Raw genomic sequence first — 27,979 nt, forward strand, 5'->3', positions numbered from 1 at the left:
CATTAACATCAACGTCTTTCAATTGATAAGAAAACAAAGTCATAAACCTCATATCGTCATGTCCCTAGCAACTCGGGATGCCTTAGAGTTTCCCGAGTCCGACAGGGCTTTTCTGGAACCCCAGTTACCACCGCAAGATGGCTCGACACCACGGCCGGATATGCCATTTACCACCCTCACTTTCGCTACATCTCTCGATTCATCCCTCGCATTGTCTCCGGGTACACGCACAGTGCTATCGGGACCCCGTTCCAAAGCCATGACTCACTATCTGCGATCCCGTCATGACGGTATCCTGATTGGTGTTGGGACTGCACTGGCGGACGACCCTGGACTTAACTGTCGCATCCTCGGCGTTGGGGGCTATGGAGGCGAAAAGCTCGAAAACCAACCGCGTCCAATTGTCATTGATCCGAAGGCGCAATGGGACTTTTCCGAGAAAAGCAAGCTGTTTCAGCTATGCAAGAACGGCCAAGGCCGAGCACCATGGGTTGTCACTGGCCTCCAAGAACTTCCAGCTCGGAAGCGATCTCTACTAGAGAAGTATGGCGGGCGGTTCATTTCAATGGATATCTCGGTATCGAAGTCTGGTAGTCATCAAATAGACTGGCGAGAAATATTTGTGACGCTCCGATCTAATGGCCTTCGTAGTGTCATGGTTGAGGGTGGCGGTCATGTTATCAATTCGCTACTGGAACCTTCATGCATAACACTGATTGATAAAGTGATTGTTACGATTGCTCCAACATGGTTAGGTCAGGGAGGGGTTGTTGTCTCTCCTTCTAGACGTTTCGACGGAGACGGGAACGCGATTTCAGCAGCGAGACTTACCAACGTCAAGTGGTATCCTTTTGGCGAAGATGTTGTCCTGTGTGGCCAATTTAAGATTGAGAATTGTTAGTCTCTGCAATAGCCAACCTAACAACAGTTTGAGCAATTCTTGCCGCCTAATGTATCAAAGTATGTTATGATACTTGGAATCTTCTTCCTCGTCAACAAAGTTAGGCCAAGTTCAATAATTTATTTGGGAAATAATATATCTTATCTACACAGCAAGTAAACTTCATGGAATTGAAAGCAAGATAGGCGCGGCAATTCTTGTAGATGAAACCTCCCCGGAAATTTACGATGACTTTCGATCCGAAAGCTTCTTGTTGTTGCAATATATCAAACCACTGGGGCTTTAGAAATTGGCCTTGAAAGAGATTCACAAATTTGAGGATATTGTCCTAGGTGTGACTTGAGGGAATGTGGAGAAGATAAACAAGGATTTCTCCTTGGGGTTGGAGATCTGAAGATCTTGCTAGCTCGATCGACGGAAATACATGGCATTATCATGTGGAATCGGTCGTTATGACGTGTAGCTCGAGAGCCCCTTGATACATGCTGCAAACGTCGACGATCGTCGTTCGTAGCCAGGTACCAAGATGGTGATCTCCCGATGCTGAATCAAACGCCGCGCGTTACAATGAAACAGGAGCAAGAAGCCCGAGACAAATTATTACTTCGAAACGTGTCGATCATACATATGGAATCTCACACGCTTGATCTGGAATTCTTCTTGAGCCTCCTCCATAGTCTTGCCTTCGCGATAGTTTCCCTATAATCCAGACCCACTATTTTAGGAACCCTGCAATGATTTTCGCTTTTGGCTCGGTTTTGATAATCATCTAGATGTCTTGCTTATTATTGATCAAAAGCATGAACAAGGAGACCACAAGCTTCGCGGGCTGGTCATACACACATCCCTAGTTCCCTTCAATTCCTTTCACAGGGATCTCCTTTCTGGTTTTCTTATAAAATTGTCTATGGCCCAGCCATTTCAGATCGTCGAACAACCCCACTGCTGAATGTATACACGCAAGCTCAGCAAGGGAGCTGGGGGATCCGTATGAACACGAACCTGACACTGCTCCTTCATCTTATCGCCCGTCTACCCAGGCGACGGCTCGTCGCTGATAAACTGAAATGCTCCACTCCACCCCACTCCACTCGTCTTAGATCATCAACTAAATATTTCATCCTTTTCGCCACAATGGTGTGCCCGATGAAATTTTGATCCGTAGCAACTCTTTTCTTTATCTATCTCTGCACCATCACAGCTCCTCTGAATCTCATTTTACCTTGATTTTGGGTTATAATATTGGTTCACGATGCCAATTGGGCAGCCAAATTCCGGCCTGGAGAGTCCTCCGCATGCCCCTCCTCAAATTCAACCCAATTCAAACCCAAGCCCAACGGGCAATGAATCGTTTCCAGAGATTGGGGATTCACCGCCCGTCTCGGGTCGATCATCTTGCGATTATGGAAGGACCTATTCAACGCCAGCGACCGGCGCCCAAACGCCGGATCCCCTCTTGGGTAATGTCAGCGTGCTCGATAAGCAGGCATTGAAAGTATCACAGACCATCAAAAGTCTTGGCCACCATGGGGAGGACGGACACGAACTGGAAACCCTCGGCCATCGCTTAACCAACCGAAAGCCCTCAGTATCCAGGAATCGGGACGAAGCCGATGAGTCGGCATCACCAACCCGAAAGAAACAAGGGATTCCGCCCGAGCTCCCGAGTTTTATGGCAGAGATCATCTTAGTGATGGTCTGCTCGGCTGGCCTTATGCTTTTCTCATTCTTTTTGGGTGATATGCTTGCTCCACAAGAGCAAATAAAGCGTGCACTTGGCATCACCAACACCCAACTCCCATGGATCGTGGGCGCTTTTAACACCGCGAATGGTCTCTCAGTCGTTATCTCAGGCTCCCTCTCAGATTTGGCTCCTCCAAAAAGCCTGATGGTCGGCGCATTTGCATGGCTGGCTGTATGGAATGTTGTCGGTGCTTTCTCGCTACAGCCGTCGCGATATATTCTTTTTTTGTCGTGAGAGCAATGCAGGGACTCGCGATCGGCGTCCTCGTTTCAGGCAGCATGAGTATTCTCGGTCGTGTCTATAAACCAGGAATTCGGAAAAACCGCGTCTTTTCAGCCATGGCTGCGACCGCGCCATTTGGCTTCTCTCTCGGCGCTCTTCAGGGAGGCGCTCTTTACGCTCATCTCCCATGGATTTTTGGAAGCAGCGCAATAATTTGCTCGATCTGCTGCGTCGCTGCTTACTTCAGTATCCCCCTCTGAAGCCAGTGGCCGATGTCGCTGGAAATGAAGCACCGACCTTACGACAGTTTGATTATATCGGGGGTGGCTGTGCGGCCGGGGGATGCGTCTGTCTACTTTTGGGTCTCACACAAGGACCTGTCGCATCATGGTCTCCTTACACATATGTTCTTATTATCATCGGTCTACTACTTCTGGTTGGGCTCTTCTTTGCCGAACGAGCTGCTATTCGACCGCTGATTCCTAATCGACTTTGGCGAACACCGGGTTTCACCCCGCTCATGATTGCTTATTTCCTCGGGTTTGGATCCTTCTTCGGCGCCTGGCAATTTTATGCGATTCAGTTCTGGCTTCGCATTCAGGGCGCTACACCCCTAGATGTGGCACTATATCACATCCCGAATGCCGTTGTTGGAGTCATTGCAACGTGGGTTGTGAGCCGGACTCTTCATATTGTTCCTGGTCACTACATCTATGCTGTATCAATGCTGGCCTTCACACTTGGCCCGGCTTTCTTTATTCCCCAGACAGCTACTACCATGTACTGGAAGCTGTCTTTCCCCGGTGTGGCTCTAGTGACCTTCGGACCGGATCTGGCATTTGCTGCTGCCTCAATCTTCATCACAAGCAATGTCGCACGTTCATACCAAGGGAGTGCGGGGAGTCTTCTGGTGACCAATCAAAACTTATCTTCAGCGATCTTGACGAGCGTCGCGGATGCAATCGGTACACGCGTCAGCAAAGGTGCCGATGGAGAGATTGGACTTGAAGGTCTTCGGGCCATCTGGTGGTTCGCCCTCGCTGCTCAGTTGACTGCCGCATTTGTCACTGTGGTCTGGGTGCGGATTCCCAAGGAGGAGGAGAAGGAACACGTTACCTAGTTAGTTATCTTGATTCTTGGCTTGGTAGGGGGATCCAAGTGGAGAATTTGAGCGTGGGTTTCGTAAATAGATCTGACCTGAAGGCATTGACCCCCCGGGTATATCAAATGGAAGCGAATTTTATCCAAAGCGTATAAGTCTAACAAATAACGAATTCAGAATTCCTTTTCGTATCTCTGAACCTTTTATGTTCATCATTTTCAATACACATCCAACGTCAACACAGATCTACAAACTAACGAACGCATATGTGGAACGTAGATGTGGATTACTCCTCCCCCGCAGAGGGATTACTGTATCAAAGCCCCCACCAATTTCCTCGGCTCTACTGAAAACTCCAATTCATGACCCATATTCTGAATAATATGATATACATAGGCATGCCTGTTTTGAGTAATATGTTACCGAATCATGGTTGAGGACCCTTCAGACATAAGTTCTTTTCCAAGATACAACAAAAAGTCATGGAACGCAATCTCAGCAGCCACAATGCGCCTGCGTATAAACTTTTGTCAATGAGGGAACAAACAAGTAGTCTTGGCTGGGGTCGATCGAACTTTCCCCTGTTACTCTAGAGAAGAGAAGTGCCCGGATCAAGAAAGTCTTCAAATAGCCGAATTAATTTTCACAAACTTTACCGAAAGGGCGTTTTACCTTTTGAAGGCTGATCATATCGAAATGTCAAAAATGTTTTTGGAACCAGGCTCCGGCTAATGACAAATAATCTGGGGTTGGGATATGGTGTACACCACAAGACACGCCACCAGATCCTAGCGTTGACTATGACTTTACATACTTGCACTAGAGGGGCGGGGGCAAAAGTGTGGAATTAGTGGGCAGCGAGCCCTATTGGTGAGAAGGCATTGAGGTCCTTCAGTAATAGAGTACATTAGGTATATCTCGGCAAAGGGGGAGTGGACTCAGTGAAGAGACCAATTTCTCCCTTAGTCCGATCATAGACATAAAATGTTGCGACAGTCGTATATAAGGCTGCCAAGACTAGGCACGATCGTGATAGCGTTTCTTTCATTCGCGTGCATGTGCGCAGAGTCGCCTGGGATGGAATCCCGTGGTGGGGACCTGCAAGGAGTTATTGGATGAAGGTGGCAAGTTTTTATGTGGAGACGTATTGATTTGTTGACAGGGGTGGGACCCTGATGGCTGGATCCGCCTCTCCAGGGGGATGGAAACACTTGGATGATCACCAACACTTACCCCTGGCCGGCCTAGCAGTCAATAGTCTTCAGGTCCCAGAGAAAGCCTTGGATGGAAAGACTGGGGGCCCCGGGGGCGAAAAGACTTGCAGGTCGGCATTTTCAGGGGCCTGCTTTGGCCTGGCTCGAAACAAACAAGCCCGCTTGGTAGCCATAGTTTCGTTTCCTCCCCATTGATGAGCTTTGACATATGAACCTTGGAAAAAATTGAGCGGAAGTGCGAAGGTTACATTCAGCCTGAACGCATGCATCTCTAACCTTCGAGAAAAATTTCTCCATGTGCTCTCTTCGTTCTGGAATGTTTCGAATACACTCCTTGCAGCAGGTAAGCTCCGCGCGGTGTACACGGAGAAAAGCCTTATGCAGGGTCAAGTCACAAAATCATGGTTATTGGATATTTTCAGAGAAGTCATGCAACGTCGTATCCTGGAAGGTGGGTCGTCTGGATGTACGTGTAGTTCAAAGGGTCTGTTCTCGCGGTAGTCCTGCCGCGAAAGAAGCTGAGAGAAGACAGCTCTTGTCCCTGGTTGATCCGTGGCCAATTGGCCACCATGCGCCAATCGTCTCCAGTTCTGGTCAATTCTGACCTAGACATACAGCAGTAGGGCAAGTCAGCGGCTTTGGTTTTCCGAGCGACCCACTGTGGTTGGTGATACAGTGGAGACTCCCCACAACCAGGTTGACGCTAGACTGTTCAATGCCGCTATTCGGTGCATCTCAGGGCGTGAAAACGCGGACTCGTGCTCCAACATGGGACCACATGGCTTGTATGGGTCGCGAAATCCTGGCAGAAGTCACGGGCTTTCGGGGCATGGAGTTCAAGATCGCTGCCTGTTCGTGCGCTATTGAGCCAACTATTCAAACTCTCCGGAGATCCCCAACGAAGCGAACGGCGAGCTATCCATGATGCTGTGCATAAACGCACAGATCGAGTCCACAGCCATACGTTTGCGCGGGTATTATGGAGTAGACCATCTTCATAAACAACAACTCCCCCCGCCCGCTCGACTCATCTGTCTCCGCAGACTTTTCCTCCTTCCCTCAAGCCTAACACTTGTGGAGGCCAGATGTGGTGAATAAAATTGAAAGAGGGCTTGGATACGCACGACTCAGCTCCTCGAATACACTCTTTTGATACCTTAAAATCGTCCATTTCACTCATTTTCCCTCTCACCTGAAACATGGAGGGGCTACTACACGCATTCGTTTCTCGGGCTGAGGACGATGGGTACGCCCGCGGCAAACGAGCCTTGGTCGTCACCGCGGTTCTCACCGGTATTGCTACCCTGATTGTCAGCATGCGGTTATTTGCACGGCTTGGCCTGATGAAGATTACGGGGCGAGAAGATTGGACCATCCTTATATCTTTGGTATGTCAGGATAGCTCCCGTGGCAAGAAAACTGGAGCGTTTTTATTAACACTCCATCGGCGGATTATAGATATTCTCCATTATATACCTCGCTCTCGTCGCTGCGCGTATGTTCCCATTCTGAACTACAATACCTAGGTCCGGTTTGTTTATATTGACATCGCATTCAGAATTTCATTATGGAATGGGAATCCACTCCGATCGGCTTTCGACCAGTGTTTTGCAGAACCAGCTCAAGGTATGCTTAAATCTCCCCTGATCCATGGCCGTCTTAACCGAGAATCTGTTGTCGTTAGTGTCTTTGGGCGGCAATTCCAATGTACAATGCTAGCCTGGCGTTCACCAAAATTTCCATTCTTTTCCAATATCTCCGCATCTTCCCCGCACGGTCCTTCCGACTCGCTTGTTATATTGTGATGGGGGTTGTAATCACATACTCGACCTGGGCTATCGTTAGTGGCTATGTGAATTGCGTCCCCGTGGCTAAATTCTGGAACCATGATTTACCTGGACATTGCTTGAGTTTTGAAGTTATTTGGTTCTTCAATGCGTCAATGAACATTGTTACCGATGTCACTCTGCTCTTGCTCCCGATGCCTCTGCTTTTCAAGTTGCAGTTGCCAAAGATGCAAAAACTGGCTCTTATGGGAGTTTTTGCTATTGGTATTCTGTATGTCTGTTTCCTCCGGCGGACAAAGTGAATTTACTGACGAATATTCTAGTGTCGTTATCACTAGTATCCTTCGCCTGTCTAGTCTACGGACTGTTGCTAAAAGCTCAGATACTTCATGTATGTGTTTAACATTGAAAAAGACATTCGTGGACAAAGCTGACAGTAGTCTTATCAGATTCTAACGTTGGGGCTGCCTTCTGGACCGCGGCGGAGTGCAATGTGGCCATTATCTGTGCTTGTCTGCCATTCCTTCGCCCTATTATCAGCCATATCTTTCCCAAGCTTCTCTCAACCAACAGCTACAATCGCTACACCACTAATGATCGCACTAATACCCGCAACGTCACTGCCGCTCGCTCGCAGCGGACTCAAACAGAATTATTCAGTCAAAACATGGACAAAGACTATGATATGTACTCAATCAAAGTAAAACGCGGTGACCAATCAAGCCGAAGCTCTCTCGGGGGTATCGAAGTCACGACTGAGATGACGGTCAGCCAAGAGGCCAAGCATGATGAGAGCATCAGCGAGCGGAGACTCGTGATGGATTCGTCATGAGATTACGGTTTCCCTATCTTTCTTTTTCATACCATTTTTTCCTTTTGTTTGCGTCTTCGGTGGTTTACGCATCTATTTCATTACTTTTGTTTTCACGACAGCATTGCGACGGATTACTTCTTTTCTATTGGGTATTCTTTGGTGGCCGACTGGTATTCAGTCTTTCAAATTCTACGACAAATTTCTAATCATGATGAATTAATTGTACTTGTCCTTTCTATCAAGCACTGTTTCGGTCGATAACGATGTTCGTAAATCCTCGGTCCTTTCTCTATCTCAAAGAATGGCTGGGCTTGCTTTTTGGCCCGTCAGATAGATGCTGATTGAATATTTAACCAGAGTAAACTCTGCTTAATCACATTCGACACACCCACTTCCTGCCTTGCCCCCACAAAGTCCCTCTCCCTCAACCATGGGACCTCCTGACTTACACGGCTAGAACTCTCGATGCCGCTCTTTACAGGTCCGTCTGCATCTCTACCTATTCACTCTGACCAATAATCTGATCATTGAATACGTTTTCACTGCCCCTACTCGTTATGGGCTCTAACTCTACACATAGCACTCTGGTGAGCTGGCAGCTGGATGATGACAGCCGCTCTGCTTGGGACATACTTTGGGCGTGTACTTCCACCGTATTTGCCTGCACCTGGACAGTCATTTATGCCGATGTACCTAATCGAAACTCTTCCAACCTCCGGCAAACTATGATGTTCCTACGCGCCTGGCTTATGGCACTCTTGGTCCCGGAAGTTATTTTTGCATTTGCTTGGTTACAGCTTATGAAAGCAAGAGAGTCTAGAAAGATGTATAACGTGGCAGCAACCCAGAATTAGCCGAGTCAAAATCACACGAGATCTCCATGTTCAGATCATCCGAGAAACCTCTTGCAGATCTGGAATCTGACAAATGGTCCTTAATTCAAGCGTTCTGCATCAACGCGGGTGGATTAGCCCTACGTTCAAAGGACGCGTGGATCTATAGTGTAGTAACTGATGAGGAGATGGTGGGGTTTGTTGAATCGGGTACTTTGAAGCCATCGGATCTTTCTGAGCAAGAGGTCAGTCTCGCGCGAAAGCAGACTCGTTCGCGAAACTTTTCACCCTCTTCTAGGTCCTGTGGTTTCTCTGCAACACTTTCACAAGATGGGGCTACCACCTTGAAGTATCACCATTGGAGTTAGCAACTGTTGCCTATATCGCCATCGCCATTCTCACATATCTTATTTGGTGGTATACACCCAAAGACATTAGCATACCCATTCTCGCAGTTCTCCTTCCTTGTGACCGTGAAACTTTGGAGAAGAATTTCCTGGGAAAAATTGATTCTTATCGGTGGACTCATTTACAGGTTCCAATCAAAGAAGAATCCATTCTCGATGCCATCACGTCCAGTCTTGCAGCTTCGATTTTTGTTTCAGGCTCCACCCCCAAAGATGGCGAGGTCATAAGGCAGAAGCAGATCAACGGAGCCAAATTCCTCTCAGTAATATCAATCTTCGTCTATTCATTTGCTGCTCTAGCATACAGTGGGATACATCTTGCTGCGTAACACTCTCCGTCATATGTCTACAATTACACTGACACTGACCATTTTTTATAGGTGGGACTTCAACTTTTCCTACACATACGGAAGGAATAGCTTGGAATTCATTCACTCTATTTGCTATCGGCACAGTATCTATTTTCATCACGGTCGACTTTGTGACGGCTGCTGTGGATTAGCTGAGAGAAACTCGCCAAGTTCCTTCCTTTGTAGTTAAATTCTATGAACAATCCCGCTGGGAAAAGGCTATCAAGATACAACTTCTTTACAAGTGGATCAGCACATATATCTATTTGGTCGCATGACTCGGTATCATGGCGCTTGTCTGTGCATCACTGAGGGCCCTCTTGAGAGTTCTTACACCACGGTGAAATGGGTAACATCAATACCACATTTTTGATACATTCATCAAGAAAGAAGCGCCCCATCTCATGAAGTTACAGTTCCGCTTTTTGGAGTTGATGGTCGCAAAGACTTTCAAAAAATTCAAAGTGATGCTCCGTGGCCGACCAGCTTGACAAAAGGTGCTTTGACGCCGCCGAATGGTCGAAGATTAAATCTAGTGCAGGGGATAGCGCGCTCGCTGCAGCCTGCAACTGCCGCCATTTCTGAGCTACTTACTTTATCACTGCTAATCACAACAAATAGTTCATGAACTAACTGCTTAGGTCTCGGCCGGATAGTCCCCTGGCTAGATTCCATGCACTTTCATTGCGCTACATAATGAGTCTCAATGCATATCAAACCCTTTGCTTTTACCTCGGTCTATTCAAGCTTGCTTCTCTCGCCTTTTCCACGCCACCCTACATAGCAAAACAAATCCTCCCTTAGACTAGGACGGCAATGCCTGCAGTTTTGAAAATCAAACCAAATTGACAAAGTCAATTTTCCGGACAATCTGATTCGTCAGCGAAAAATTTCATTAGCAAACCATCGGCGTGGGAGGGGCTAGACTGCTGAGAGCTGAGCTAATTGTCACTTAAAAAAGGGTTCAGCCCCTTCCCCACTTTTAAATTTTGTCGATATAGTAGGATACGGTATAGGCTAGGAAAGGTGGAACGCGATGCTCAACAAGATGATATCTCATTGTCTAAAGTATCTGACAGCGGGTGTTAAACATCCCCTCGCTGACTATCGTGTTGCGGCTAAGAGTTCAAGTCCAAATATCATACAAAGCAAGTGGGGAATCAAGTATTCCTGTAATATCAGGATACACAGTGGTATATGTGTAGCTCGCGATATTAGTGGCATCTTTTTACGCGACATTTGTTTCAAGAAACTATGCAGTATTTCAGAAATCTTATGTTGACTGGTAATACCGAGTGATGCGCTCAAGCGCGCGCGAAGAGAAAGTCTCTCATTGGTCACCAGAAACCTGACAGCGCATTCCCGCAGTCAACAGTTGGCATGGGTTAGAGGTGGGGGACAGTGCAGCTATGAGGCTGATTTTGATTTGAGCGACGTTGCCCCTACATCCCTTCTTTCCAACAAGCATTTTTTTCTGACGCTATTCATTTTACATTCCAGTCACACTTCAACTTCCTTCTCTCATATGGCAGATGCTTTCGGGGTCGTTTCTGCGGGGGTAGGGATCGCTGCTTTCGCCCTCCAGATCGCAGACAGAATCAACGAATTACGAGAAGCTCGTAAATACAACCAAACGCGGGCTACCAATGAAATTGAACATTTGATTTGTCGTCTTCAATCTTTACATGGAAACTTGAACATTGCCCAGCCTTTTGAAAGAGATCAAACTGTCCAACTTGCGATTACGCACTGTTGGTCCGCGTTTCGAAGAATCGACATCGATCTGCAGAAACTGTTGAAAAATATTCCTCACAAAAGCCTGGGAAAGAAAGATGTTTTAAGGTCAGCAATATTAGTATACTCAAACGAAACCCGCAAAGACATCCAAGAAATCAGCTCCAAAATTGATAGCGTGAACATCGACCTGATTCCGTACGTTCTAATGATCTTGGAGAGAAAAAGCCAGACGATCAGACTGATATTGGCCATTAATAGCTCACTCTTACTAAACCATATGTCTCGCATGTCCACACTTTGTGGTGTAGATCAGCCAGCTATTGAAAGTGTTCCAGTGACCAAAAAGGATGTCGGAGATCAACAGACAATCGTACATGTCACGAAAAGAGTCCCTCCGCTTCAACGACCATTTTGTAACAAGACACACTGCCATTGCTCCTGCCATATCACCGAGTCCATTTCAAGACGCTACTGGGGATTAGAGTACACGCCCCTGTCCACAATTTTTGGAAACTGCGATAACAGATTATGTTCTTCGCGGCGAACCCGCTGGAATATGCGAATTGCATTCACTCGGTACGGGATACCGTGGGCGGTTTATGCAGGAATTGAGCTTCTTTCGGGAGCTGGGAAATATACAATTCGACCCGCCCTGGGCTTACAAAGGACAGTCAATTATACATCGCCGGGGTTCGTGATACTTTGGAAATGTCAGTATCATTTAATCTCACTTTCGGAAGCCAAGGAGATGTTTTTGGACTTGAAGAGAGAAGATCCTTCTTTAAAGCAACATGTCGACCCAAGTGGGCATAGTTATGTTCGGGTATGGATTCATCCAACCGCTATCCAGAATGCTCGCACTAAATTAATACTTAGGCTCTTGTCACTCATGGGCCTTGGGGAAATCAAAATGATCAATTTGATTTATTATTTTTCTTGGCTCTTGAGCTTGGAATGACGCTTGAAAATGAAGATCAGAGGTAAGTTTTATCAATATGACCTGATACAAGTTCAAATCTCAGTTATTCGGCTACTCTAGTTTCCTCGTACAGTGCGCCAAGTGGATTGGAGAGGGTCGTCATCTCGATCTGCTTGATGCTATCCTTAGATGTGGATTTGACCAAGGAGATATCGATTCTCCGTTGTTTGTAAAATGGCCTTCGACATGCTCTCCCAATTGGATATCAGAAGAGATGGTACCGGATCCATTCTTCATTGAGTATCTTGCAATTCTCGGAATGAATGATCCCGGTTAGTCTTATCAGTTGGTAAAAGCAGTGGCACATTGCTAAAATATACCTAGGATTTGCTGGAATGAGTGCCCTTGACGCCGCTATTCTCAAAAAATCCTTCGATGAAGTGAAATCACTGCTTCCCTCTTATCAAATGAGCCAAAATTGCAATTTCCTCGGCCAAACCCCGTTGCACCTCGCCGCATCTGATTTGAGAATATCAAGCATGCTCGTGGATGCTGGGCATGACATAAACGCTACCGATAGGCGTGGAATCACACCTCTTATGTACTCAGCAGCAATGGACAGCCGTGATGTGGTAGAGCTGCTCATATCGAATGGTGCCGACCTAATCATTCACGATTGTCATCTTAATAGGGACTTCTTTGCATATGCAGCGGCACGTGGCAATTGGAATCTCATATTTGAGTCTTTGGAAAACATTCGAACATTCTATGGCCACAATACTGCTCAGCATTTTGTTATCACAGCGATGATGTGTCTATTGCCCAACTATCCGTTCATGGACGACTTGAGAACATCATACTTTGAGGACCTTGTTGGACTCTGCGAGGACGTAAATTTCACTTTCAAAGATGGTATAACAGGAGCAGAGAATAACAACCTACTTCACTATGTTCAAAATTGGCAGGAGGCACAGGCACTTGTTCGACATGGGTTCCAGGGCTTTAACGAACCAAATAGTGAAGGTGAGCTTGCGATATTCTCTATTGCATGCAACCCTCAAGCAGAATTGATCCAATTTTGCCTTGAAAATGGAACCCAGGCAAGTCACATTGACAACCAGGGTCGTACTATTTTGATGAAACTTCTTGTTCAATTAAAGGAAATCCGTTCCTCGGTTTGGGACATTATCGATTCGGTCAAGCTAATCCTTGCTGGGGACACTGACATTTTCATTCCCGACAATTGCAGATGTGCTTGTTCTCAAGACGGCTGTAGTACATTCTCTGTGTTCAATTTAGCGTTTGATATGAAGTTGTTTTCGAATGCACCTAAGCTAATATGGGCCTTTGAGTGGCTTTCTCTAGTGGAAGAATTTCGTGGCTATCAGACCTCCAAATTGGTACTCCTATCTTTTCTTCGGAGGACACAATTTGACCTCTTGGATATCACACATGTCTGCTGTCACCGAGGTCGGGGGATGACATCGAAGTCCCCCTTGGAGTTTATGAGACCTAAAAGTCTTCAAGATGAAGATATTGAGGAAATATTGGACGAAGAGTGTGAGCTCATTGAAGAGTTAGAGAAAATTCAGCGTCTATGGGTTTCAAGTAGCTTGGAAGCTCTCAGGTCTCATTGGATGATTCTTCTAAAGAGACAGTTCGATGAGCGCTCAGTTGATGCTGCGAGACAAATGGAAGAAAAGAAAAGAAATCCACCATCTATGCGGCCAGTAAGTGACAGTTATCCTTGATTTTGGGCTTTGAACTTACAAAACAGTCTGGGCGTCAAGTGGACTACAAAAATGACGCTTACTACTTCCATGTCTCCTGTGACCGTCCTATTCAAGTACCGTCCGACATTCTTTCGAGTTCAATGGCAGAATACGCTTTCTGGTTGCAACACAACTTGACCCGAAGCAGAAACAATATTTCGAGCATGTATTTCAAAGAGGGTTGGTACGAGAGACGACTGTCTTGGTTTATTGATTTGATGAACGTTATGCAAATACCGAAAGATGCTATCATCAAGAAAATGCAGCGGATAGACATCACGGAGAGCAGAGCGGAAATGGTGGACCAGATATCAATTGTTGAAAACTTCTCAATGTCGCTAAATTCTTTGAAGACCAATAGTGTAGGTGAATAATTATTCAAGGGGGACTAATCAGAGTCCAAATCTACTGCGCCGTATTCTCTCCGATGTTAGTGAGTCTGTTCATCGTCCCTAGCTAGATAAGACCTGAACTTAGTGTTCTTTGCTCAATAAATGATCTGCGCTAAGGTCTAGACGGTGGGGCCGAGAAAGAGTCTCACTCTGTTTTGGTCAACCAGATTTCGAGAACACCTGTATGAGGTATGAGTAGTATTGATGTAGCGAATTAGTATCGGGCTGCTTATGAGGTTCAATGGAAGACTAATCGCACGTATCTCCCACTGCTTGACTTCTTTCTATTTGCAGCAGCAGCTCAGTCACCACGGCCTAACCAGCAAATAGATTCTAGAAATTACCAGCAAATTAGCCTAGACAGTCAAATGCCTTGTATGTGGTGTCAGTATAAAAGAGAGAACTGCAAAAAGGGTCAACAAGCTCCACGACCGAAGTCTGGTTGCAGCGAGCGTGGGATAGTGATATGTATCCAAGGGCAATGTTGGGATGAATTCCATGGTTCTGACTAATTACAATAATTCTGGCTACTGCGATATTACAGAGTCTAGCCAATAAGAACGATTTGTTATAATACACTAGTAAACCGCTCTTAAAATAGTTCCCGGGGCGGACGGGGGGATAGACCTGACCAAATAAAGGCCAATCAAGGAATCAGCAAACAAGGGTTCTGCAGCTGCCATTGGGCAACTCCCTGTTCTTACTGTTAAACCTCGGATGTTGAAGATACGAAAAATGGCTGGATACGAGAATGCAACCTCGGATAGATCGCGCTATTTGCCTATGAATAGCAGTACGAGAACACGAGGAAGTGGGCTTGGCAATACAAGGATATGAAAATTCCGATGTATAAGTACACCATTGTTCTGCAAGGGTCTTTCACGATATAGCAAGCATCAGTTAGAAACGAAACAAGATGAAGTTCCTCGGTCTCGCAATTACCTTCCTCCCCCTCCTGGTCGCCGCTGCCCCAGTCGCGGATCACGAAGCCAAAGCAGATGGAGAGCCGGACCTTGAAAAGCGCGCATCAGCGCAGAGTTGCAAAATCATCAATGTCGACCACTATGTCAACTGCCGGTACGATGCGACGTTAGACGCAGGCGAAATCTTTGGGTTTCCCAAGGGAGATAAACTCACCTTTGCATGCTGGAAGCATGGCGATTGCTTCAATGGGGTTTGGTAGGTTTGATACTGTGTTATGACGAGCTGGATGCTAATGGGAGTAGCTCCTGGGATCAAGTTACATATCTGGGGACAACGTGCTACGTCAATGGGTACTTTACGGATAGTAATTGCTCGAGCAGTATGTCACCTCTTGCTGGTATTTGGACATGACTGATGATGTTAGAAAAACTCCCCAAATGCAAATAGGCTGCGGCGGTCCTCGATGTGACTGTGATGTGCTGCTAGATACATGATATAGCTTTGAAGCTGGGTTAGAAGTCATTACGATCGTTTTATTGCTATGCACGTCTTTTCGTGGTCCATGTTCTCATACTGTAAAATGTATTTAGCTTTCCAAAGCTTCTATTTTAGGCCGGCATGTTGAAAATGACCTCTTGTGCTGTCTTCTTTTGCACCAACAACTTTAATACACCATTCGAGGAAGGAATCAAATCCTCGATTGGGATCATCTTTCGAAGTAGCCCCAGTTACGGTTGACAAAGCCCTCGCTCTCATTGTTCTAGTATTTGGGGATTCACATGTTTTGTGTTCTTACTTGTTTTCCTGGCCTTTGCTGGATTACAGCAGGATAATAAAGCTCTTGGTCTTTTTCGCAGATTGCAGCAGGCGAAGACTCTTCTTTCTTCTCTAGCGGTTAGAAGGGCTTTTCGTTCAGATTGTCAATAGCTATGTACTTATTTCCAGATTCCTGTCTCCCTTTGTTCGTTCTCGGGGATCCCAGGTCAAATAGCTCGATAAGTCCTTTGCTCTCGGATTCCATTCCGTCCCCCCTTTGCGTAGCGAGCTCCTCGGGTATTCTATCACTATATTCCTGATGGTCTAGGGGCTGCCAATTCCCCCCATTTGCTGTTCTTGTTTTGTTTTGCTTTCCTCGAAGTTAACCGAGTGAACTCGGAATGCTCGCATCGTAAGCTTCTCAGCCCTAAGGCGCTCTCAACAGCGATCTAAACCAATTAATCCAATGATCATAAGCAGAGCATCGTCTGATATCCTCCAGATAGTTTGTCCTGCGTTTATTCACCTGCAAGTGTCATTCAAGAGATTAGTATGCCTGGACATACCCGCTTGGAGGTAGAAAGGCGTCGGGTCCGCAACCCAGGCCACGCGGCTTCTGGATGCGACCAACGCATGTTTTAAAAGCCCCGCCTTTGTTAGTTGGCGGCTTTTCTGAGAATCAGGGCTTGTAATACTCATGTCGACTGAATCATGATAATCCTCCTACGCCTTCGGCAATCTATCATTTCTGAACCCATACCCAATTATAATGGAAAGAATGAAGGATCCATTGCCTGAAAAGCTTTTTCTTGATTCTCGAATCTCGGACATTCTCAACAAAACTATCAAGATACCTCGAGTCGAGCCATGGGTCTCTCGCTACGGAGACGCAATATATGCCCGCTATCACATGGATGGAGGAGCTCAAAACGGTATCTAGATTGATATTCACGAAAACGATAGTGGCAACAGCGAGCCCTTCAAGATGACTGTCTACGACCTAATCATAGAGGATGCTCAACAACACACCCAGGAGTACCCTGGCTTTCATCGTGAAGCACTACTATTATACAGCATTGCCAGCCCAGAGGATACCCGACGGGATGTGATTGAAGGGTTGAAGCCACTTTCCACCTTGGTATGTCAGATCTTTTTGCTCAATGGCAATGATGCTCCTAATGAGACTGACTGACCCAACAATACATAGTTTGCTACCACAGCTTCCTGTCACCAATCTTTTTTACTTCGTTCTCGCTCCACCTTCTAATTCTCATTACTCCCCTCTCACCTCACCTGCCCATCACACTTCCACCTTCAACCTTACACCCAGCCTATCATTCTATCACTTCAAACTATCATCTTATCACTTAACCTTCGAAAGACTTCAAAATTCCAAAAAGGAAAGTGAGCGAAAGCTCCCCGGTCAAAAAAATAAGCAAGGACCGCGACCAAACGCGGTACGGGATGGCTCAAGACCCACGAGAAGACTTCTACGGTGGAAAATAGAAGCTCGATGATTCGTGGGCACGCGCTACGCTCGCACTTGACCGACAAGACTGGAATCCTGGAACGCCGGTTGGTCTCATTTTGGATCCGCGTGGTCTATCGAAAGCTGCAAAAAAGGAAATCACCGACAAGTTCCTAACATACCGTGAGAAGCCGGTGTTCGACAATAGCAAGCTCCAAAATTGTCCACCACCAAATGTCACCCTTACCGATGAATGGGTGGAAATCGTGTGTGGACAAGTCCCGAACAGAGAGAGAGGACAGAGATGGGCCCTCGACCTCAACACCCAAGGTGACATCTCAGCTGACCGAGTGCCAGTTGAACCAGCACCACTGAAACGAGCGCATGGGCTCCTCTCCTTCCTGATCTACAAAAGTTATTTCGTACTTTGTGGAACAGAACTGAGAAGGAGGCTTGCCGACGCCCTTAATCGGGATTACAAAGAAGATCCTTGGTTTTACGTATCTATCTCTCTCAAAGCTACATCAAAGCTACATTGAATGGCAAGGCATGTGTGTGTATTTATGTAGTTATTTGGGTATGACAGCGATGAGTTCGTAATATGAAGGTTTGGCCTGACGCCCTCCCTACAGGCCACCCTGAGGGGCTTTATCTAGCCAAACTCAGCTTGGCGCAATCGATCGTAGCGGAGGGTCACCCGCGGGTTGTGCCGAGGTCTAACTACGACTTCTACGCCCGGAATAGATACGACAGCTTTACCAAGCATACGTTACCCCGGTCGTAGACTATGCATCAACTATATAGTATGACCCGTTAAGAGACAAGACTTATCTACGACACCTAAATATAGTACAGGTAATCGTGCTAATCCGCATTGGGATATATGCATGTTATTCTCAGCCCCCATCTTATACATATCCGTATTTCCGGGACAACAACATCTCTTAAAAAAGGGAGGGGGGGGGGGGGGGGGCACCACATTCGATCCCTTAAACGAAACAATGGACAACACCGATGGTTCAGTTTCTGGGCAAGATGATATTCTATCACCTTATCAGGTTGAAGATCTGATTGCCAAGGGTCATTCCATTGTCATAATCGATCAAAAGGTGCTGCGTGTCGATTCATGGCTGCCTTATCACCCTGGTGGCTATAAGCCTATTCAACATTTCATTGGGAAGGACGCAACAGATGAATTTCTTGTGTATGTTACTGCACGCATGCCGCCTCGACTCAATTCTTCTCGATGATTAGGAACGACTGATTAGAGTAGCATGCACTCGGCCGAAACCCGCCAGCTGATCGACCGGTACAAGATCGGAAAGATTGAAGAACGATGGCACAATCTCATCCCTCCGATTCAGAGAAGTCAAAATGAGAATGAAGAACGGAATACATCTCTAGCTCAAGTCAATGACTTGACTCATGCCCACGAACGTCATACCCCCGAAGAGCTAGCTTTCTTGAACGCTCGATCCAAAGAGGAGATCAGCGTGGCACTCGATCAATATCCCAGCCTCGACGTGACTACACAGTCCAACATCATCGATAAATACCGTCGTTTGCATGAACAAGTTCAATTGGAAGGGCTTTATGAATGTCGTTATACCGCCTATCTCTGGGAATTAGGCCGCTGCAGCTTTCTCTTTGCCATCATGCTGTTCTTTCTGCATATTGAATGGTACTGCACCAGCGCGATCTTTTTAGGATGGTTCTGGTCGCAGATGGTCTTCGCTGCTCACGACGCAGGTCACATAGCTATCACACATAATTTCTTCGTCGACAACCTCATAGGGATGATTATCGCCGCCCCCATCGGCGGACTATCACTAGGATGGTGGAAGCGTACCCACAACGTCCATCATCTTGTCACTAATTCTCCCGAACATGACCCAGATAACCAGCATCTCCCTTTCCTGGCTGTGAACCACCGCTTTCTAAGTAGTCTTTTCTCCACCTACCACGAGCGCCTGATGCCGTACACGGAGTTTGCCAGGCGCATCGTGCCCTACCAGGCTTATCTCTACTATGTGATCCTGATGTTTGGGCGCTTCAATTTGTACGTTCAGTCATGGCTTTTTCTCATCTACGGCCAAGGCCCTCGCAAGGGCCGGGCGTGGTGGCACCGGTACTTCGAGATTGGAGGCAATTTCGTCTTCTGGGCTTGGTTCGGATACGGAATCGTCTATCGCTCGCTCCCTACGGCGGGGACTCGAATCCTGTATGTATTGATCAGCCATGCGGTGACAATGCCACTGCATGTGCAGTTCACGCTGTCGCATTTTGCGATGTCGACTGCCGATCTGGGCCCCGAGGAGTCTTTCCCTCAGCGTATGCTCCGAACCACCATGGATGTAGATTGTCCGGAGTGGCTGGATTGGATACATGGAGGACTACAGTTTCAAGCCATCCATCATCTGTTCCCGCGGGTGCCTAGGCATAATCTTCGACGAGTGCAGAAGTTGGTTTTAGAATTTTGTCGCGAGGTGGGCATTCCATATGCCTTGTATGGGTTTGTGGGAGGCAATCAAAAAGTGGTGGGCAGCTTGGCTGAGGTGGGAAGACAGGCTGCAATCTTGGCTGAATGCAGAAGGGTTGTAGCTGACAAAATCACGCGTATCTGAGTAGCAATCTCGAAATCTCCATTCTAGGACCTAGTCGAGTAAATAGGCCTAAGTATGAGGTTGATAATCCGATCGAAAGGCTGACTGATGCCATGTTCAAATCAATCCTCTCATCTTGACACGCTATATCCTACGTACATGTCGATAGCTTTCCTTTTTATGACAGGGGGCATAAACTACGGTCCATTTGCAAGTGAAGGGACATGTATCTCAGCAGGCAAAGTCATGAAACCATGGGGCAAATCCTGGAATATATTTTCCGGTCAAATATGGATATTACCAAGTCACCATTCACGCATGATGATCATGGAACTTTATATAAATGTTACAATTTTAGCAGAACCTTCTGTGGTCATGAGTCTTATCCTGCTAAAGCAAATCATAGGTCAAAGATGGGTTTGGAGATGGTAGCCTAATTCCGGCACGCAGTCCGCGGGCCCGCGGACCTCTCCGCGGAGTGGATCTAGTAAATCCTAATCCAGGGTTGTCCCCGCAATAACAACAAAAAACCTATTTAACAAATTGACTTTCAGTCAGGCATATAAAAGATAGCTGTCGCTGGTACCTGGTCGTTTATTAAAATTTACTTCTGTCTTTTCTGTTCATCTACATCGACTCGTCTTTATCATACAAACCCCAAGAATCCAGCTTTTACATCCATCCTGTCATAAAGCAATTATGTTTACTCCGAAAATTGGCTTGATCGTGTGCAGCACCAGGAAACCACGTGCGTGTCCACAGATTGCACAATTTGTTGTCGACGCAGTCCAATCCACGGCAACCCAGCAAAGCAATGCCACCCCAATTCCTCAACTGATTGATCTGGCTGAATGGAATCTTCCAATGTATGACGAATCGGATATACCGTCCCAAATCACCGATTCTTCGCAGTATGACCATCAGCACACACGAGAGTGGAGCCAGGAAATCAAGCAATATGACGCGTTTATCTTTGTGGTTCCTCAATACAACTGGAGCTACCCGGCCGTCATCAAGAACGCCATAGACTACCTCTACCATGAATGGAATGGGAAACCAGCTTTTGTGGTCAGCTACGGCGGACATGGAGGTGGAAAGTGTAATAGACATCTCAGAGAAGTCCTCCAGGGTGTGCGTATGAAAACGATATCGAACAACGTTGAGCTGGCGTTTCCCGGAAGGGACATCTTAGTCAAGGCTGCAAGAGGCAAGGATATTGGGCTTCAAGATGATGCCGATATATGGAAGGAAGAACGAGGGCAAATTCTGAATGCATTTGAAGAGCTTTTAAAGGAGATTCCGCATGTCGCATAGCACTATGCCAACACTATGTACTTTGACTTCTGGCAAAATATAGAATGTCGTTTCCTTCAGTTGATTTTTAGATGTTAGTTAATCTGCACAATTATTTGACCTTTCTCCCCAAGATCCTCGCTTATCCTTGTTCCCAAATCACCACTTAGTGCAGTAATCTTCTCCCTCGTCAGCCGGTGATCAACATCTTCCTTTTCAAGAAGTAATGACCTAAATAGTTCGATCCGAGTAGGATATATCTCTAGCCGATCAAGCACAAGTTCTTTTTTCCCTTCTGCCCCTTCACGCTGACTGACGAAAACACGCCATACAGCCCCGAGATCATTCCTATACTCCTCATTCAGCACATAATCGTCAACAAAATCACCACACCCATATATGATAATCTTGCCACGGTACACCTCCACCCCCTGCACATGATGGGATGAATGCCCGTGTACGATATCAACCTCACACTCGTCAATCAGGAAGTGCGCCAAGGCACGTATCCGCTCTGAGGGCTGCCACCTGTAATTCGGGCCCCAGTGGACGGAGAATATTTTGAGGCCCGGCGGCGCATTCGGCGGTCTACTCGCGTGACTATGGCGGCGTCCCTCGCTCCCATCACCGAAAGCCGCACCATGAGCCGTCTCTGATTCTCCGAGGTGCTCCTCTGTCGATCCATTGGAGAGCAGAAGAGTTCGCAGGCGCACCCGGGTCGCCGGAGAGTAATCGATCATATGGAATGTCGGGACAACGTTCCAGTCGCGCGGGTGGTCTGACGCCGAATAGACATGAACACGATAGCCACCGGGATCAGGCCGGTCTTTCCAGGTGCCCGGCTGCTTTGCTCCCTTCACATGGCGGGAATGGTACTCCTGCGCGGTGCGGGGCAGCCACAGCGTAGCTGGTTTATACGCTTGGTCTGTTGTTTCGCCGGCTCCAGAGAACGGGACGCCGGCGTCGCGCAGAGTCCAGGCGGTGTCGACGAGGCCGTCGGTACCGAAGTCTAGCGTGTGGTTGTTGGCGAGAGTGGCGTAGTCGACATGTGCGGCATGGAGAATCGGTGCCAGGTTGGCTGGATGGCTGCGATAGTTGAAGCGTTTGTCCGGCCATGGGTCGGATGTGGTTGTTACTGAAGTCTCGAGGTTGATTAAGAGGAGATCGGATGCATTAAGAAGAGGAAGCGTTGTGCCCCATGGGGGAGGCGTATGTATATCGTGAACGGGATAATACAGATGGATGTTGGTCGATGAAGTGGGCAGCAATGCTTTGGTCCTCATCGTTGGTAACGTGTTCCGGAAAAAGCTGATCAACCAGACGACCTAGCATAACATCTCCAACAAAGGATAGGATGAAAGGCTGTGCGGAACTCATTGATTAGGATATATCCTCTCGACCAGGCAGGGATTAACATTAACTGGAGACTGCGAAGGCCAGAATAAAGTGATATCAAGTCATAAAGTCATGATGACATCGGATTGTTCGGCCCGGGCCGAGAGACTTTATATACAAGATAAGAAAATTATTCCAAACTTTGAAGTACGAAATGTATGAGGGGACTTCAAAATAAAAAGAGCGATTCCAATTCAGTTGTTGTAAATAGAGTACATTTGATCTCCGAGAGGCTTTTTTTTAGGGAATAAACAAGAGGGAATGAAAGAAATAAACGACCATAGTGAAACAACCAAGGATCCATCGCCCCGGCAAAAAGAATAGTCAGTGGTATCATGCGCAAACTCGCCCAGAATTTGCGCCGTATTTTAATATGGAAGAGAAAAATCACCATCGGAAAAAGAGAACCGGAAAATAGTTCTAGGGGTTTGAATCTCGTTAATTTCGTGACGACTTGAAGCTCATAGCTAGAATTATCGGCCAATCTCGGCCAGCTCGCGTTCTTTAGCACGCAGCGCCTCGCGCATCTGTTCGGCTTCTCGTTCCAGTCGCGCCCGGCGATCGACAGCCGGGTCCGAGAAAGAGGAGATGCTGGGGAGTTGCTGGGGTTGGTGTGATGGGTGCGAGGCGGAGGGTATGGAGTGTTGAAAAGACTGAGGTCGATTCAAATGCTTGCCATCCATACGGGAATCATCATGTGGACCAGCCTGGTTTAGGATGGATGAAATCGAGCTCAAGCGACCCGGAGGAGAGGGGTTGGCTGAGGACATGATAGGCGGTAATTGATTCGATCCAGACTCCAGAGTGGTGGGGATAGGAAGGGCTTCCGCCGCGGTCTCAGCCAACGTCCGCTTCTTGGGGATGCCAAGGGAGTTTGGTGATGCAGAGCGTCGTCCATACTGAGAGACCGGGGAGTGACCCAGACGCTCGGGCTCCAGAAGTTTTGGCAGCTGATGGTGTTGTAAAGGAGCGGAGCTGACATGGTAGCTTGTAAAATCCACAGGAGGGGGTGCAAATGGCAATGATCGAGGCGCGTCCATTGGTTCATTGCTCATGTACCGATAATGATCGTCGTGAGAATGGGCTAACGCTGCAGGAGATGCTTCCGGAGATGCTGATGACCCGTTTGAGGAGTGAGTAGCAGCCGTGGGAGACTGGTCGCGTAGGGCGGGAACGACGCGTTTGCGACGTTTGATGATGGACTTTTTCATGGTCGTCGGACGATAGCAACCGTGAAGCTTATAGTACAATCCTGCATTTGGTAAGCTTGGAAACTATCCATGGAGATTGGGAACGGAGGTGCAAATCAAACTGACCACAAGCATTACAAATAGGATGGCCATGCTCGTCACGGCGCCATAAAGGGGTAACAGTTGTTCCGCAGTTTTGGCAAGCCACCAGAGTTGAGCCTCCATCAGAGGGGGTATTTTTGGCAGAAGCATCGCTTTCGGGCCCGGGAGGCGCTGGATCTGTATCCGGAATTGAGGTTCGACCCCACGGGGCATGAGGAGCAGGCGGGGCGCCGCGGTGCGCCGCTTTGTAGATGCGGTTGTTGTAGGCTGGACAGCCGTCGCATCCCTCAGCACCACCAGTACCATTACAGCTTCCGCCGCCTGGGCAGGAACCCTTAGAACCACCGCAGCCGCCTGATGATGGGGCTGCTGCATCGTGTGGCGGGGCTGTGACACTGGGTCTGTCCACGGCCTCAGAGCCCTGTTGAATCCGATTTCGCTTTGTGGGACGAGCGACATTTCGAGCTTTCAAATAAAGGCCACAGGCATTGCAGATCATGGCCCCTGTTGGAGATCGTCGCCAGAGTGGTGTGTTTTTTGTTCCACAATTGCTATCCAGTCATTAGTATAAACCGCCGAGTGTGCCAAGAGTCTGATTTCGGGGCACGACTCACCTGCAAGAATGCCCCAAGAAGGACGTATCCTTTTGCCCCCGTGGAGAGGTTTTGTCCCGTGTTCCATCCGATCGTTCCACGTTCAATTGGACCGATGCCGGTGACGGTTGGTAATTCGGGGGCGGGCTTGCCGTCATTTTGATCGGGGGTCTTCCCCATACCGGGCCAGATGGTCACGGCCACCCTGTGCAGATGAGATCAGCTGCTGAGCAGCATCCAGATCCTCCGCCGAGGGTTGCCGGATGGGAACACCATCCCGGGGATAAGAGTGTACCGTTTCCATTTGTGGAATAGACGCTAGCATAACCACCTGAATGGGCCGGAGAGAGGAGTCGGCCGTGGGTCCGTCGGGCTAGGGAGAAAGGTAAGGAGTGTAAAGGCGGAGGAGGTAGGCGAAGGCGATAGAGGAGAGGATCCTAGCAGGGAGGCCCAATTTCGGGGATAGTATAGTTCCAGGAACGGCGCGGCGGAAGCGAGAAGATGAGGGAGGACACGGAGGGCGATGTGAGGGCGATGTCGCACCACAGTTGACAGCCGAATTCACCGTTGCACCTACAACAGGAAGATCAAATGTCGGTCAGGGCCTGTGGGAACGCGGCCGGCCTGCAGAAGAGGCCGACTAGGACTGCAGACGGCGACACAGGTAGGGAGGTATGCCAAAGAAGGAGCTGGATGGTGGATATGCGTGGGAGCAGCAGGGATTGAAGCCGCAGGGCTCTCAACTCGTTATAACACGCCACGAGCGACGATGTCAAACGAATGTGGCGACCAAGTGGTCCGGGATGGTCAGGTGATAGATGAGCGATTGCGACAGCTGACAGCACAATCGGGAACGCCCAGTCTGACTTGGCGCGGTTGGGTAGGGAGGGGGGGGGGGGGGGGAGATGCAGGAGGCTAGACGGGGCTAGGATTAGGGCCAAGTGTTCGCTGGGGGGTGGGCTGCACGATGGTGATTCGTCTGGCTGAGAGGGAAAGGTAAAACGAAGGAAGGAAGAGAGGAAGAGGAAGAGGAAGAAATTGAAACCAGGAGAAGAGGGACGCCAGATAAGGAGGCGGAGAAGGAAGGACGGGATGGCGTGGTCGGAAGCGATGAGATGATCGGGGGGACCGAAGTGTCGGGAGAAGGGGGGGGGAGGAACGACAGATCGAGAGGATGAGAGGATGAGAGGATGAGAAAGCGAATCGGGAACGAAGCGAAGAAGCCAGTCGAAGGTCGTTCTCGAGAGAAAAGAAAGGGATTCTGGGGCGGTTATCGATCTACGAAGGGGGGATCGACGAAAGGCTATCAATCAATTATCTTAAGAAATCAAGTCTAATCTGCCGAGCCTCGCTATCTCATCTTCCATCTAATCTCGACTCGGTCCCCCCTCAACTGATTCCCAACCGGCCATGTATACAAAGCCCTGTGTTTGCTTTTTCCGAGCTGTCATTTGAAAATCTCTGATCGCCATCTCCGAATGCCGAATTTTACATCCCCAGATCGCATCACGACGGGGCCCACCGTGCGCCTGATGAAGTTTAGGGGCGCAGAATCAGTGGGAATCAGTGGGAATGCACCTTCCCAAGGGAGGCGTCGGCGGGCCAGTGCGTAGGCAAGCATCTTTAACGGGCCGATGATTGGCGGAGGCGGCTTTCCGGCCCGGGTCAGCAGCATTTCAGCGCCTCCGGTTGGCCGAAAGCGCGGCCATGCCGTGACTAATGTCCCAGTCAGAGTCTGGACGAGGCAAAAGAAGTCCTTGATCCCCCCTCCATATAAGGTTCGATCAGGTAAATGGTCAAAAGTACACGCTGTTCCCTGTTGCCGATCAACCTGGGTCGTACTTTGTCACTTGGCCCAATTCGTCCGGGCCCCATCCGATACTCACCGGAATACTCACTCTCCGAACGGAGACTAGATTGAAGATAATCACACATAGTGCCAAAGTAGTCGGTAATAATAGATCCTCTGTGGGAATGACAGGCTCCACACCTTTCTTCAACCCTCTCTAATCGTGAGTCTCTAATCGGGAGTTTGTGACACAACACTCTATTGAGCCAGGAATCATAGCACCGAGAGACACGGTAAAAATGCACAAGATGCAGCAAATGGTCTACATTCCCAAATTGGCATATATATGGTACAATATTTCTGTCCTGCTGTTCATGAACCCTTGACCTCCACAGGTATCAACGTTTGAACAAAAGCCAAATGAATAATGGAAAAAAAAGGAACTAGAGTAATGACACTAAACCATAACAGATAAAAAAAGAAGTAATGCGAAGGAAGACTACGGGGTTCGCTCGTTCGATGATAGGCTGAGGATCTCTGGGCTGAACACATGGTCATGTCTGTCGAAAGACAATCAACCGTGTCCATCGCGTAACTTGCAACCTGCAACTAGGAACCTCGTGGTCGCATCATAGTACTTCATCATCCCATCATATATCGTATCGCAAAGAGGAAAAGCATGCGCTCAATGCAACCAATCAGTCCGGGGAGTCCACATTGCCATCTCGAGTCAGGCTGCAACTTTCCAAAGATGAAAAATCATTTCGTAAAGGTTCGCAACTCATTGGTCGATGGCGGGTCTCGTGACTCAAAGGATTTAAACCTGCTCGGCACCCCAGCCTTGATCGGACTCGCGCATGTTGGAGGGGGGCTCGATGGAGGGAATGAACTCGAGGACGAGGTAACCAATACCGGTGACGCCGACAATGCCGGCGGCAATCTCGCGCAGGATGTGATCGTGCAGCAGGATGCAGCCGACGAAGATGTAGACTACACGGAGAGGTCAGTACCGGCGGGCTCGGGGAGTGGAATATTCGACGGGAACACAGCCACTTACAGATACCACGGCCGAGGAAAGAGAAGAGGAACGAAGCGTAGCGGTAAGCATAGTCAGGGACATTCGGCAGGAACTCCAGACCGGCAACAACTAAAGAGATCCCATACATGAGCAAAACCATAAAACCCAACAGGATCCGCTTATTGACGAGTTGCTTACCCAGACCAAAAACAATGACGTACGCGCCCACAACGATGGAGCTCATGGACGGCGGGAAGAACTGGCTGATACCGCCCAGCACCATGATCACACCCACCGCGATGTTCACAAGTCGACTGGAGTCAGTTGTTAGTACGACGCCACCGCTTTGGGCCGTTGGGACAAGGAGCGCCAGAGCTGCGCATGAGCGGCGAGCACATACAAGATATTAGAGAAGTCCATTTTGAATGATGTTTCAATTGTAAATTTCACTTAATCTCAAGCGATCTTCAGGGTGTCAAGGTCGAGAGGGGGTTTGCGAGTCGCTAGGCAACAAACAATAGGGAGGGGAGAACGAAATCGAATGGGTTGCGAGATCGCTAGTATTTTCGTTAGCTCATTCGGCATTGTCGGGAATGATGGGGAAGTTCTTGAGAAAGCCGGCACACCCACCGCCGCTAGATAACAGCAGGTGGA

The 27,979-nt window shown here is 48.1% G+C and overlaps 13 protein-coding genes across 13 annotated transcripts; 10 read left to right on the top strand and 3 right to left on the bottom strand.

The window, feature by feature from the left end:
- Positions 1-58: 58 nt before the first annotated feature.
- Positions 59-901, top strand: N7462_004774 (RibD family protein; the record flags this gene model as incomplete). The annotated part of the gene is made up of 1 exon (XM_057076500.1): positions 59-901. One exon carries the CDS (start codon positions 59-61, stop codon positions 899-901), a length of 843 nt encoding a protein of 280 aa, XP_056936005.1.
- Positions 902-2,153: 1,252 nt separating this feature from the next.
- N7462_004775 (uncharacterized protein) lies at positions 2,154-2,879 on the top strand (the record flags this gene model as incomplete). The annotated part of the gene is made up of 1 exon (XM_057076501.1): positions 2,154-2,879. The coding sequence occupies one exon, from the start codon at positions 2,154-2,156 to the stop codon at positions 2,877-2,879; it is 726 nt and encodes a 241-aa protein (XP_056936006.1).
- Positions 2,880-3,054: 175 nt separating this feature from the next.
- N7462_004776 (uncharacterized protein) lies at positions 3,055-3,987 on the top strand (the record flags this gene model as incomplete). Its single annotated transcript, XM_057076502.1, has 1 exon — positions 3,055-3,987. One exon carries the CDS (start codon positions 3,055-3,057, stop codon positions 3,985-3,987), a length of 933 nt encoding a protein of 310 aa, XP_056936007.1.
- A 2,395-nt stretch (positions 3,988-6,382) lies between these two features.
- On the top strand, positions 6,383-7,802 carry N7462_004777 (PTH11-like integral membrane protein; the record flags this gene model as incomplete). The annotated part of the gene is made up of 6 exons (XM_057076503.1): positions 6,383-6,571; positions 6,642-6,678; positions 6,742-6,809; positions 6,868-7,241; positions 7,294-7,361; positions 7,420-7,802. The coding sequence occupies 6 exons, from the start codon at positions 6,383-6,385 to the stop codon at positions 7,800-7,802; spliced, it is 1,119 nt and encodes a 372-aa protein (XP_056936008.1).
- An 862-nt stretch (positions 7,803-8,664) lies between these two features.
- On the top strand, positions 8,665-9,353 carry N7462_004778 (uncharacterized protein; the record flags this gene model as incomplete). The annotated part of the gene is made up of 2 exons (XM_057076504.1): positions 8,665-8,862; positions 8,916-9,353. The coding sequence occupies 2 exons, from the start codon at positions 8,665-8,667 to the stop codon at positions 9,351-9,353; spliced, it is 636 nt and encodes a 211-aa protein (XP_056936009.1).
- A 2,951-nt stretch (positions 9,354-12,304) lies between these two features.
- Positions 12,305-14,176, top strand: N7462_004779 (ankyrin repeat domain-containing protein; the record flags this gene model as incomplete). Its single annotated transcript, XM_057076505.1, has 3 exons — positions 12,305-12,362; positions 12,415-13,760; positions 13,808-14,176. 3 exons carry the CDS (start codon positions 12,305-12,307, stop codon positions 14,174-14,176), a joined length of 1,773 nt encoding a protein of 590 aa, XP_056936010.1.
- Positions 14,177-15,110: 934 nt separating this feature from the next.
- N7462_004780 (putative MBL2-like secreted peptide) lies at positions 15,111-15,583 on the top strand (the record flags this gene model as incomplete). Its single annotated transcript, XM_057076506.1, has 3 exons — positions 15,111-15,373; positions 15,421-15,497; positions 15,543-15,583. 3 exons carry the CDS (start codon positions 15,111-15,113, stop codon positions 15,563-15,565), a joined length of 363 nt encoding a protein of 120 aa, XP_056936011.1. The 3' UTR covers positions 15,566-15,583.
- Positions 15,584-16,859: 1,276 nt separating this feature from the next.
- N7462_004781 (uncharacterized protein) lies at positions 16,860-17,881 on the top strand (the record flags this gene model as incomplete). Its single annotated transcript, XM_057076507.1, has 2 exons — positions 16,860-17,012; positions 17,381-17,881. 2 exons carry the CDS (start codon positions 16,860-16,862, stop codon positions 17,879-17,881), a joined length of 654 nt encoding a protein of 217 aa, XP_056936012.1.
- Positions 17,882-18,616: 735 nt separating this feature from the next.
- On the top strand, positions 18,617-19,966 carry N7462_004782 (acyl-CoA desaturase; the record flags this gene model as incomplete). The annotated part of the gene is made up of 1 exon (XM_057076508.1): positions 18,617-19,966. One exon carries the CDS (start codon positions 18,617-18,619, stop codon positions 19,964-19,966), a length of 1,350 nt encoding a protein of 449 aa, XP_056936013.1.
- A 678-nt stretch (positions 19,967-20,644) lies between these two features.
- Positions 20,645-21,259, top strand: N7462_004783 (flavin-dependent quinone reductase; the record flags this gene model as incomplete). Its single annotated transcript, XM_057076509.1, has 1 exon — positions 20,645-21,259. One exon carries the CDS (start codon positions 20,645-20,647, stop codon positions 21,257-21,259), a length of 615 nt encoding a protein of 204 aa, XP_056936014.1.
- Positions 21,260-21,333: 74 nt separating this feature from the next.
- N7462_004784 (CapA family protein) lies at positions 21,334-22,521 on the bottom strand (the record flags this gene model as incomplete). Its single annotated transcript, XM_057076510.1, has 1 exon — positions 21,334-22,521. The coding sequence occupies one exon, from the start codon at positions 22,519-22,521 to the stop codon at positions 21,334-21,336; it is 1,188 nt and encodes a 395-aa protein (XP_056936015.1).
- A 585-nt stretch (positions 22,522-23,106) lies between these two features.
- sreA (siderophore transcription factor SreA) lies at positions 23,107-24,822 on the bottom strand (the record flags this gene model as incomplete). Its single annotated transcript, XM_057076511.1, has 3 exons — positions 23,107-23,885; positions 23,950-24,476; positions 24,701-24,822. 3 exons carry the CDS (start codon positions 24,820-24,822, stop codon positions 23,107-23,109), a joined length of 1,428 nt encoding a protein of 475 aa, XP_056936016.1.
- A 2,302-nt stretch (positions 24,823-27,124) lies between these two features.
- N7462_004786 (TVP15 family protein) lies at positions 27,125-27,745 on the bottom strand (the record flags this gene model as incomplete). Its single annotated transcript, XM_057076512.1, has 4 exons — positions 27,125-27,297; positions 27,365-27,454; positions 27,524-27,639; positions 27,726-27,745. 4 exons carry the CDS (start codon positions 27,743-27,745, stop codon positions 27,125-27,127), a joined length of 399 nt encoding a protein of 132 aa, XP_056936017.1.
- Positions 27,746-27,979: the final 234 nt, after the last annotated feature.

The sequence above is a fragment of the Penicillium macrosclerotiorum genome, assembly GCF_028827735.1.
Source record: "Penicillium macrosclerotiorum strain IBT 26536 chromosome Unknown utg000003l_segment0_segment0, whole genome shotgun sequence".
NCBI classification, from domain to species: domain Eukaryota; kingdom Fungi; phylum Ascomycota; class Eurotiomycetes; order Eurotiales; family Aspergillaceae; genus Penicillium; species Penicillium macrosclerotiorum.